The sequence below is a fragment of the Solanum dulcamara genome, chromosome 10 (genome assembly GCF_947179165.1).
Source record: "Solanum dulcamara chromosome 10, daSolDulc1.2, whole genome shotgun sequence".
Classification (NCBI taxonomy): Eukaryota; Viridiplantae; Streptophyta; class Magnoliopsida; order Solanales; family Solanaceae; genus Solanum; species Solanum dulcamara.
In genome coordinates, this window is record NC_077246.1 from 4,219,712 (window position 1) to 4,232,081 (window position 12,370).

Genomic DNA, 12,370 nt, shown 5'->3' on the forward strand with positions numbered 1-12,370 from the left:
GTGTTGTTATACTGTATAGAACGATATTATATGTATGAAAAGTAAAAGTTAGTGGTGGAAAATTAAATTGGGACCTGAATAATTCGAATTTGAGCCAGTAAGTCCCATTGGGGGTGGAACGTTTTCTTTCAAAGACGACTTAATACTCAGAACTCGAGCTCAAGACCTCTGATTAATGAATGCGGAGTATTATCACTTCACCACAACTTTTAGCGGTAAAGAGAACTTATATATTATATGATATTGTAACATAACATGAAAGATCGATTACATTAAAAACATGACTATATAGTATAAAGTGAAGTATTATATAAAAGATGATAGTTATAAAAAGGTCTGAACGTTGATCGTAACATTAATTTGAAATGTTGGAACAAGTATATCCAATAGGGCTGTACAGGACAAACCGACAAATCGAATCAAACCGGAAAAAAAATCCGACTAGTGGTTTGATTTGACTTGGTTTGGTGTTTGAAAAAAAAACCCGACCATTATAGGATTGGTTTGGTTTTAACTAAAAAAAGTCAAACCGAACCCAAACCGACCCGATTATAGATATACTACTTTTAAATTATGTTATACATAAATAAAATATTTATAAATATTTTTTAAAATTTTTTCATAATTTTTGTTTTCTTTCTTACATTTAGATTTAGACTTGAGTAACCCATCTAAATAATATACAAAAAAAATTTATCTTATAAAGTTATATTATAAAGTTAAAACTTCAAACAGTGTTGTGCCTCTATCTTATATGTTGATATTTTGTACTAGAACTCTTTTTAAGAAGCACTGCTCTGTGCTTTTTATTTGATACTATGAGAAACCTGAAAAAATCCGAAAAAACCCGAAAAACCCGAGAAACCCGAAAAACCCGAGAAACCCGAAAAACCCGAAAAAATCCGAGAAAAATTGATATCGAAAAATCCGATTTTTATTGATTTGGTTTGGTTTATAGATTTAATAACCCGACACAAATGGTTTGGTTTGATTTGTAAAAAATCCGAACCAACCCGGTCCATGTACACCCCTAATATCCAATATGCAAAATGTTTATAAAGAATTTACATTTTTAAAATTTTGAGTTCGTCAAGATTTACAATTATAAGTGATTACACACTATATCAAATTAAACATTACAAAATGACACAACTTGATTTTTCTCAAGGTAAGAATCATTTACAAAAGACAGTACCCGTATAAAACAATCCATGACAAAATCACTCATAAGTTAACTTGAACAAATCATTTCTATAATTTTAGTTACTCAAAATGAATTAATGCAATGATGATTAGGGGTGTTCATGGTTCGGTTTGAGTCGGTTTTTGGGTAAAATAAAAATCAAAATAATTTATTCAATTTTTTAATTATTAAAATTAAATCAATCCAAATATAATTCATATCCATTGGTTTGATTCTTGTCGATTTGGATTGATTTGGTTTGCTTTTTTGATTTTTAAGAAACATTTCTCTCTTTTATTTTATTCTTACAATTAGAAAAGAATTTTTGGTCCTTTGCCAACTTATAATCCATTATTAACCTTTTATTGTGATAGATATAATTTTCTTGAATTGTGCAGAAGGTGTCTAAAGATCTATAAGCTTTAGATTCATATTTTTTTTAATAAATGAGCTTAAGGTGTAGAGTTTATTAGCCTGTTAGAGATTAACAAATACTTAACCTCCGCCCTTAATCTCTAATTAACAATAAGAGAATTTTACGCAAATTTCATAGTGTTAAGAGTTAATTACATCATATCTCTATTCTTTTTCAAATTACAAAAATTCCTCAAATTTGGTGGAATCTGGATATATCTCAAAATGTCCAGATACATCGTGTCTTAATTTCGGATACATTGCTCAATACCCCAATACAACGCGTCTCGATTTTGGATACATCACCAACGTCTCGATACACCGCTTATATTTCGATATATTGCATAAAGTGATGTATCCAAAAATAGGAGAGAGTAGAGATTTTTATAATTTTTCAAATAAAAATGAATTTAAAAAATATGATAAAATAAGTTATATATTTAGATAATTTTTTCTTAATAATATACATTCAACTTATTACTTTCTGTTATTGGGGAGAGGTGATTAGACAGAACATGACGCAGTTACAGCTTACCGAGGACATGACCTTAGATAAGAGGGTGTGAATGACCCATATTAGGGTAGAAAGTTAGTACATAGTCTCGTTATTCTTCCGTATTAGTAGGCACATTAGCGCACTATAATTTCTTTTGCTCTGACTTCTATTATTATCTTTCTATTACTTTCTGTACTTTGATTACTCTATTTTATCTGTGTCGATTTCGTTATTTGCTTTTCCATAACACTTTGAACTTCTTAGCCTTATCTGACCTCTTTTTATGCTTCTTTTGAGCCGAGGGTCTCTCGAAAACAACCGTCCTACCTTGATAGGAGTAAGGTCTGCGTACACTTTACCCTTTCCAGACCCCACGTTGTAGGATTTCACTGGGTTATTGTTGTTATAATATACATTCAACTTATTCTTCAGAGTAGGAGGGGGAAGCAACTAAAGCATAGGCTTTAGGCCCAAAAATGTTTAGGGCCCATTGTTTTTTAGTTTCTCATTTAGATATTTATATTGTGGACCCCATTAATTCGGAGTCGCACCACTTCTCGATCGTTAAAGAGGGAAGTGCTCCCTTGAAATATTCTTTCCCATTCTAGATCTCTAACCCAAGACTTTTAATTGAGGAGAGATGAGGCTCATTTTTTATAATAGATTTATAAGTTAATATTTGTGTTAAAACCTTTTTGGAGAAACTATCTTATTAGATATATATCCATATCATATATACTAACTCTACCTATGCTTTCAAATAATTATGTACTTTGCCACTAATTAAGAGTTTTCTACCATATATAGAAGAAGATACACCTAGATATATGTATTTTTGCTACCATATACACTAAAAATAGGGAGAGCGGCGAGCAAGATAATCATGTATTTCAGATACATGCAAATCACACTAGATACATGTATTTGTATGTATTTGGTGCGATTCACATGTATTTAGGAAACCAGATACATAGGAGAGTGACGAGGGAGGGAGGCGAGCGAGATTTGTTTATGTATTCCAAATACATGCAAATCCACTTGGATACAATGTACCAGAATAAATTACACCTAATTTTACCCATGTATCCCGAGATACATGTATTTGGATGCACCAAAATATGGTAAGATTCTTAATATTGCAAACTATAGTATATTCAAAATAATTACCTCCTAAACTAGTGAAATTTTTATAAATTTCCCAAAAAAGTTGTGTATTTAATTTAATAGTAGAAAAGTAATTATATATGTTGTGCCTTTTTTTCTCTGGTTTCAAGCATTGCAAAATTATATTGAAGTATCAAAAATTATTTCAATATTAAGTTGTCTACTCCTTGAATCAAGTTCTATTATGTAAAATACTCAGAAAAGATTGAAAGGTTTATAAGAAAATTAGAGTCTAAAAAATTCTAGAAAAATAAACTTCAATAAAATATGTATATATGTAATTTTAAAACCAAAAGGGAAATAAGACCTCCGGCTTAACATTTTGCTTTAGACCTCAAAATCTTATTGAGTTCCTCTACTTATCTTTAATGCTTATAATATCAATATCACATGCAAAATCCAACCTAGTTAAGATTCTTCTTACATTACATTAGACGAATATATTAGGTTTGGATTTTTAAGTTTTCTTTTCGACATAATACATAAATAAATATGTCCTTTAACTTGACCTCATTTCACATTTATGCCATTCAACTTTGGGTGTGTATAAGTAGGTACTTAAATTTGTATAAAATTAAATAAGTAGACACACTTGTCCTATGTGGCACAATACACGTAGAATGCCAAATAGGACACAAAATTGCCAAGTAGGATGCCATGTAGGACGAATGTGTTTATTTGCTCAAGTTTTTGATAGTTGAAATGCCTACTTGTGCATTAGTAAAGTTAGAGGTCATAGTTGTCAGTTGAAGCCAAGTTAAGGATCATATTTATGTATTATGCCTTTCTTTTTTGCCTAATGTATCAAATTGTTGTTATGAATGATAAATATTCAAATTATATCTATAAATTGTTAATAGAAAAAATTACTTGGGTGAACACTTTTTAATAAATAATTACTAATTTTAGAGATACTTTTTATTTATTACCATCTATAACAATACATAACAATATTATGATATATCTGTTATTAAAAGTAAATTATGCATGCAATATAAATGTATTAAAAGTGTTTTAAAATATATTATGCTTCGTAAGAAATTGATAAAATGTATTATTAGTGTATTAAAGTGTGTGATGAATATATTATTCATGAATAAAATTTATATTATATGATTTTTATAAATTATTCTCGGTAATATGTATTAAGATTGTATTAAAACTATATTATAAATGTATTATAAGTGTCCAGTGAAAAAAATATTATTACTATAAATGATAAATATTTTCTTAATATAGTATATTTATGTAAATTTCCCTTGTTAATAAGGCCCAAATTATAGTCATTTTCTAAAAAAAAAAAAAATCTCTCTGTCTTGTCTTATTTTTATAAAATGAGACCAACGGCCTATTCTACTAAATTTTTTTAATAAAACCTAGAATTGATGGTCAGTTGTAAAAACCTATAAACCTGGTCTGGCTGTTGAAGATAATAACTATTTTCAAGAATCTTATTGTTATTTTTTTTCCTTCATTAATTTTGGTTTATATTAATTGATGAAATTGCAAAGAGATGAGAATTAGGTCATGGGAAAATATGTCAAGTGTGATGGTACTATTGCTATTGGTGCATTTTTTGCAAGGAATTTATGGGATTAGATTTGTGATAGACAAAGAAGAATGTTTGTCTCACAATGTTCATCTTCAAGGTGATACTATTCATGTATCCTTTGTTGTCATTCAAGCTGACACTCCTTGTCATTCTGCTAATGAGGGTGGTGTTGATCTTATGGTACAGTTTTCCCTCCTTTTTATGTTTTATGTTGTGTTGATGATTTGACACTACTTATTTTCTTGTGTTCGGTACATAAGTGAAAAAAATATTGTCCTAAAAATATTTGTAATTTCGGATAGGAGATGGCACAATGTCATACATATGGATGTGGATACTACCTTAGATAGGAAGTTACGGAGGTTGAGGATTAGGGTAGAAGGTTAGCAGGTAGTTGAATGGCCGTTTTCTGTGTGGGAGAGGGGATGGGCTAGACTCTTCATCTCATATTGTCCTCCTAGTAGTATTATTCAGTTATCACGTAGTTTCATATTCTATGATGTATACTACTATCTGTTGAAGCATTTGTTTTGTATCTTGCTAATTTGTTGTCTTTTTTCTTACAATGTTGTGTCTTTCCTTTTGAGTCGAGGGTCTATCAGATACAACTTTTCTACAACGTAAAGGTAGGGGTAAAGTCTGCGTACATCCCTACCCTCCTCAGATCTTATCTGCGAGATAACACTGGGTATATTGTTGTTGTAATCTAGACAAATACTATGGGAGGTGGGGTGGGGGTGAAGATGAAGTCATTTTCCTCGCTTTTAAAGAACTTGTTTTCATAGTGAAAATGTTTTTCAGAAATTTTGACCAACCAAACATGGGAAAAATGATTTTTCAAGGACGGGTTAATGAATTTCTGACTGTTTATATGAAATACTGGGACAGTTGATGCATTTATTTGTTACAAATTTCAGTTTTATGAATTAGCTGCAGTAGACCCTTAGTTTGATGGAAGGGGGGCCTTGGAGTAATTGTAGAGTTGTCTCCATGTGACCAATAGGTTGTGTGTTCGAGTGGTTGAATCAGCCGCAAATGTTTGTGGCAGCGTAGACTGTCTTGGGATGCAACTACCTTCTCCGAACTCTACGTAAATGGGAATGTTTCATGCATTTGGCTTCCCTTTAGATCCTTAGTTTATTACCATTCCTGAGATTAAGCCTTTTTGTTTCTCTGTTACTAAGTTTAGATGGTTCCTAATTGACTCATAACAAATCTTGATACTTTAACAAATACTACATCTAAAGATTTATCTGCTTGTGAACAGTAGTTGGTTGTCCAATAAATTCATCGAAGTGCAAGTTGGGCTTGAACCACCATTATTAGTAAACAAATTACTTTTAATGCTAGCTTTGAGCATGATTTGTTGAATGGTAAAATGGGACTAGTGTAGCCAATTCTTATTATTTGAGAACATCTTCAACATACATTTAGTAATGAGCATAACGGCCGTATTGTTCCAATGGAAAGAAGAACCTATGATTAGCTTTTCGGGAAATTTCCAAACGAACAATTTCAACGAAATCTTTCAATTTCTTATTTACTATGTTCAACTCTATGTATTCCTCTATCCGTAGAGTACATTGAATGTACAGAAATGACTCTCTACTTCGCTTGATTCTCATGCCAGTGGACTCCATGCTCTATTTTTGGTTCTTATTAGGTTGATTTCATAAGTTAGCATTTTTCATTGAATAGATAGTGAGAAAAGCACCTTTCGTGATTCAAGTAGTAAGCTCGGATTCATGATTGAGAAAGAAATCTTCCAAGCGCAGCTTTAGCTGAATCTATTATAGGGTAGGCTCTTTGGATAGATTGCCTTAAGGCGATGAATGCCCACATATTTTGAATCTCGGCTCCCCTCAAGGAAAAAGAGGGATACTTAGCTGAAAGGGTGAACAAGGCCGAGCGCCAGGTTCTTACTTGAGTCGAGGGTCTTTCAGAAATAGAAGGGTAAGGTTTGCATACATCTTACCTTTTCCAGACTCCACTTGTGGGAATACACTGGGTATATTATTATATCTACTACATACAGGTCCATATAAGAAACATACACAAGAAAATCATCGTCAACACCATTTCTTATAGTCCTTCAAAACATCTGAAATATATTAGTATTTAGTCGTTTGCTGATACCCTTGATACTAGCCAAAGAAAAGGATCATCTTACATCTTGACTAGGAACTGTGTGGTCTCTATTGCTCATATCTACAGGGAGGCTAATTCGGTGGCTGATGGTTTAGAAAATTTGGTCCTAGTCAAGAGTCTCACTTTGAATGGTTTGCACCGGTGCCTTCTAGCATTTCTTCACGTGTTGTGGGAAATGTTGTCGGGGTTTCATTCCTTCGCTTGAATTATATTTGTTATTTGTAGTTATACGGTAGGCGGTGTATAGAAGTTGAACTATAGTTGTTAAATCAGTAGGAGTAAATGATAATTTGTGCTGGTTGGTGCTTGTTTGACAGCATGTAGATTGAATTGTTTCTTCTATTTTATCTTGACTTGTTTGTTCCCTTTCAATCATTGTACTCTGTTACTGATTGTTCTCAATCTATTACAATTTTCAGATAAAGGGGCCGTCAGGTGAGCTAATTCATGGCTTCCGCGACAAAACTAGTGAGAAATACGAGTTTGTCGCTTACAAGAAGGGCATTTACCAGTTCTGCTTCACAAATAAGTCTCCTTATCATGAAACCTTAGATTTCGATGTGCAAGTTGTACATTACGCGTACTATGATCAGCACGCAAAGGATGGTAATAACCCCTCTTGAACTCTGTCAGTTTCTTTCTTGTTCTCTTTTGGTTTTGCTTCATCTTTTCGACTAAATGCCTACAGAGCACATTGATCCATTGTTGGACCAGATATCAAAGTTAGAAGCAGCTCTTTACAACATACAGTTTGAACAGCATTGGCTCGAAGCACAGACTGCCCGCCAGGCATTACGTATGATTTTCTTATGACTTTCACTTCTTCACATCCACCCGTTTTCCTTAAAAGGCTAAAGCCCCTAAACTGTAATATAAGTAAGCCTCCCCGACCATACAAGTGTGCGTCTTAACCTTTGGTTGAACGGTATGAACTATTGTCTCTTTATGGATAATCCTCACTTCATGAGCTAGTCAGATTTGAGTTATGCCTAAGGTCTATTTTCTTCTCGTGCAAACAAAATCAAGTCATCCCTATTCTTAGTTTATCCAATATTGAGCCCGCAGCCACAAACAGAGACTAAAGCAAGTGGTGGATTCAATGCTGATGTTAAGGAATACAAATTGATTTATGTACTCTGAGTACTTAAGCTTGATCCTTCCCTTAGTCTTGCTACAAACTCAAATTCTGTAAGAACTCTTCTTTTACAAAAGGAAAAATTGGAGAACAATGCAAAATAGTCGCAATTATGTTTAGGGGGCTGGGGGGAGGGGGTTCTAGAGTCCTATGTTGGTTGAGGATATGAGTATTTTGTTTCCTTATATGGTCTTGGACAATCCTCATCTCATGATCTAGTTACCTGAGTCGAGTTAGGACCAAGATCGATTTTCTTCAAAGATAAGAAGATGCTTTTATAGTGTCAAATATAACTCCTAGTGGGGTTAACTATTTCCTTGCTGGAAATGCAGTGAATGAAGGTATGAGCCAAAGAGCAATCACCAAGGCACTTCTTGAATCAGTTACCCTTGTTGGTGTCTGCTTCCTTCAGGTCTTCCTCCTACAACGCCTTTTCGAAAAGAAGCTTCAGACAGTTAGCGTTTAGACTGCCCTGCTGGAGCTAGCTAACCTTCAGACACAACGGAAGTTCACACCTTATCTTTTCAGCAGAAAAACAAATCAAGTGCCACGTCTTCACAGTTAATCAGTTAAAAGACCGCGTTTAAAAACCAAATAATTTTTTTTCCAGTTGATATGCAGCAGGCAACTTGGATTCTTCATCTTGTGTGGTAAAACAGTGAGATGTTAAGTTAACAGAGACAAATTCAGGATTTATACACGATGGTTTCAACCTTTTAAGGTTCTTAGCATTAAACTCGTTGTATTCTTTTTAAATTATGAGTTCATATATATTATCTGTTGCAATTTTGATGAATTTCTACACATAAAAATTTATGCTTTGCTGAGAAAGTCCACCACAAGGCTTCATCTGCCTACGGTGTTAAGCTTTTAAAATGTCTTCCAATTTTGTATATGTTCGAAAACAAGTACAAATACAGTTAGATATACGTTTCAAAACCCACTCTCTCAACTCAAAACTGTACAGTGTTCAAATTTTGAATCCGACATTGGATTTCATTGAGAATGCATACAGCTTGGACGTCTGTATTGCTTCAGATATTCGTGTTCATTGAAAGGAAATGTCAATCGAGAAACATCAACACATAACAAGTAAAAGTCATGACAACAAACACCACCCTCCTTAGGCTTGGTAAGAAAATGGGAAGATACGACTAATTGTAGCAATAACAAACTCGAGATTAGAAAAAAGTCAAGCACAGATGAAGCAATATGTTCTGGTAGCAAAAAACTGTAATTTCAGTTATTTATAAATGACAGTTTTATTCCATCAGGTCCCATTGCAGTGTCTAGGAGCAAACAGAGTTCATCATTCAGCAGCGCCAGACCGCAAGCAGCAGAACCATTTCTTCTGAAAAAGCAACATGTCCACAAGGTTATTTATATGAAATCTATATCAAACATTAAATTGTTATAGAGTAACAAGTGGTGTTAATGCACAATTGAAAGGAGAACATGCTATTATATATGTTCTTTGGTTTCATCTACAAGTTAAATGGAGTATATCTTCCTTTGCCCACTTGTGAGACTCCTTGAGTTTTTTTTTATTTTGATAACCGTTGCCTCACACCAGCAATAAGTACCAGTAACTCTGTCCACCAAAGATAAAATAAATAGGAAGAAATTAACTGTATTTTGTCTCTGTTGGGATTTAAACCTGAGACTTCATGGTGCTCAACTCACGACATTGACAAGGCCACACCCTTGGGTACAAGACTCCTTGAGTGCTAAGTGATAGCAGGCAAAATGCCAAAAGTACAAACCTTAAATTGTATCAACTATATCCAGTGGGTCTTTAGAGGAAACAGACCTTGCTCCTACCGCGACCCAAAAGTTAGCTCACAGGCGAAAATTGTTGAAAAACATATAAGGAGACAACAATGCACTCCCTCAACCAATGTGTGACATTCTAACTCCCCATGCATACGCAAGGCTAGACATTTGGAGCATGTACAACTAACTTGGAAGGCCAACATTGGGTAAACCGAGAATAGGGACAAGTTTGGATCTGATACCATGTTGAGAAAATATATTTTGGGCCTTAACTCAACCACAAAATGTTAGTACAACAACCCACTCCCTCGATCAACTTGAGATATTCTAACATCATCATATAAGGATTGAGACGTAATCTTGACAAATTTTCTTACTTTAAAATGACAATAAATGATGAATTACCAACATAATTTAAGGGAAACTGATGTGATATTTCCTTGTTGGTTATGGACCAAGATTGAGAATACAATGCCTTCAAATAATTATGTAAAGCATAACACATTAGTGTAGAGACACGATGTTCATGAAATGATTTCCTCGAACCATCACAGGTTGGGGCATGGATGGCATAAACTGGTAGCGATAGAATCAGCCAGAACTTACAGATTGAGGCTTCCCAAGCGTTGCTGTATGCTTGTAGTTACTCTTTGGTGTCGAGTCAGACTTGCCACCTGACCTTTTCTCGTTTCTAGCTTTGTTAAAGATTACCGTGAACCCCTCAGCTGAAGCTGGGTCATTGACATCCCACTCACCAAATTTTGGAAGTGGTCGACCTGCTTCCTATAGTGATTAACATATAACTATGAGATCTTAAAATTATATATCAAAAACCTGTAAATCCTTGTAATGTCATTGATATGCTACTAATAGTAGCTCAAAGATTGTATAATTAAGCATATATTCCATGATTAATTGCCCAATAGATACACATCTTAATTATCATTAACTAATTTCACAAAATACCTCACACCAACAACACGTACCAACTACCAAGTAACTCTATCCATCAAAGCTAGAACGTACATTTTTCGCTTTATTAGGAATCTTGATCACATAGTATTCCACCATTTCAACAATCATATTATAATTATATTCCATGGAAAACATACGTAAAATAGGAGATAGATCTTTAAACAACAACATAGCCAATGTAATCCTATAAGTGAGTCCCACAACTGAGGTCGAGAAGGCAGGATGTACTCAGACCTTACCACTACCTTTGAAGAACTCCTGCCTTTTTGATATAGAGATGATGTTTTCGATAGACCCTCAACACAACGACACACATTACTAGATAGATCTTAAAACAACATTATAAATCTTATGGAAACCATAAAATTTGCACAAAAATCAGCAATTCATTGTGAAAGAAAAAACCCACACATAATACATATACATACCCCCATGAATTTGGAGTTTGTAGAGAATTTTTTTTCTTGATATGATTGATTTGATAATGTATTTTTTAAAAATCAATTTCTCTTTTTTTTTTTCACAAGAAAAAGGGAGAGCCTTTCTCAAGAAAAGGAAAAAAAAAGAGAGAGAATTTCTCTGTTCTTTTTCCCCCTCTTTCTTGGACCCTGCAACTGAAATATGAAAATGAGGAGAGATAGAAAAAGGAAATGAGGAAAGACAGAGACTTTTTCTCGGCAGAATATATTGACAAACCCTTAAATTTGATGATAAATTTCATCAAGACATTCAAATTATAATATCTTTTGATTGACCATCTGAATATATGATAAAGTATTTTTATAAAATACTTTTTTTTAATTCAAAATTTTGAACTTCTTATAAATGTATTCTCTAACATTCATTACGTAAATAAGTTAAATGTTTTGAACAGATTTCCACTTTTAATTATGAGCAATAACCCCAATAAGTCATAATATTTCATTGATATTGGTGTGTATAATTAATGAAAAAATATATTTTGTGTGATTACGTATTGGGCGCTTATAAGCATGTACAAAAACTTTTTTCATATCTATCAGATGTGTCTAATATAAAAACTTTATTATTTATTCATGTACTCAATGAAACATGTTATAGTTTGCATATCTTAATAAAATTTACTACAAATCTAAAGGGTCATGAATGTTTTCAGAGTAATCATCATTAGAGGTTGGAGTTTATTTCTCACAAAATAGGAATTCATGAAAAATTCTATTTTTCACATATGTTAATTCATAAATTTTCAAAATATGTGCGACTGACTCAAATTTTACACCGCTTATTAAATGATACTTCTTGACTGACTTTATTTGAGCTCAAATTTTAGGTACATTAGTGAAGACCTATTGAATGATACTTATTACTTTCGAAAGGCGTACGTCATTTTCTTGGAGCTTATGTTTCACGAAATAGGAATTCAAGATTATCTCAATTTTTCCTGTATCTATTAGTTTTTTGGGATTTGTGACCGACTCTATCTAAGTTTAAATTTGTAGGTTCATTAGTAACGTAGTAGCGTCCGTAACGACCTAGAAAATGACTCCAATA

The 12,370-nt window shown here is 33.2% G+C and overlaps 2 protein-coding genes across 2 annotated transcripts; one reads left to right on the forward strand and one right to left on the reverse strand.

Annotated features, from left to right (window-relative positions):
• The first annotated feature begins 4,770 nt into the window (after nucleotides 1-4,770).
• Nucleotides 4,771-8,635, forward strand: LOC129871565 (transmembrane emp24 domain-containing protein p24beta2-like). Its single transcript, XM_055946516.1, has 4 exons — nucleotides 4,771-4,989; nucleotides 7,377-7,563; nucleotides 7,646-7,753; nucleotides 8,425-8,635. The coding sequence occupies exons 1-4, from the start codon at nucleotides 4,771-4,773 to the stop codon at nucleotides 8,556-8,558; spliced, it is 648 nt and encodes a 215-aa protein (XP_055802491.1). The 3' UTR covers nucleotides 8,559-8,635.
• A 555-nt stretch (nucleotides 8,636-9,190) lies between these two features.
• LOC129871517 (protein NOI4-like) lies at nucleotides 9,191-11,376 on the reverse strand. Its single transcript, XM_055946448.1, has 3 exons — nucleotides 11,269-11,376; nucleotides 10,472-10,648; nucleotides 9,191-9,443 (listed from the first exon to the last, which is right to left on the reverse strand). Exons 1-3 carry the CDS (start codon nucleotides 11,272-11,274, stop codon nucleotides 9,402-9,404), a joined length of 225 nt encoding a protein of 74 aa, XP_055802423.1. The 5' UTR covers nucleotides 11,275-11,376; the 3' UTR covers nucleotides 9,191-9,401.
• Nucleotides 11,377-12,370: the final 994 nt, after the last annotated feature.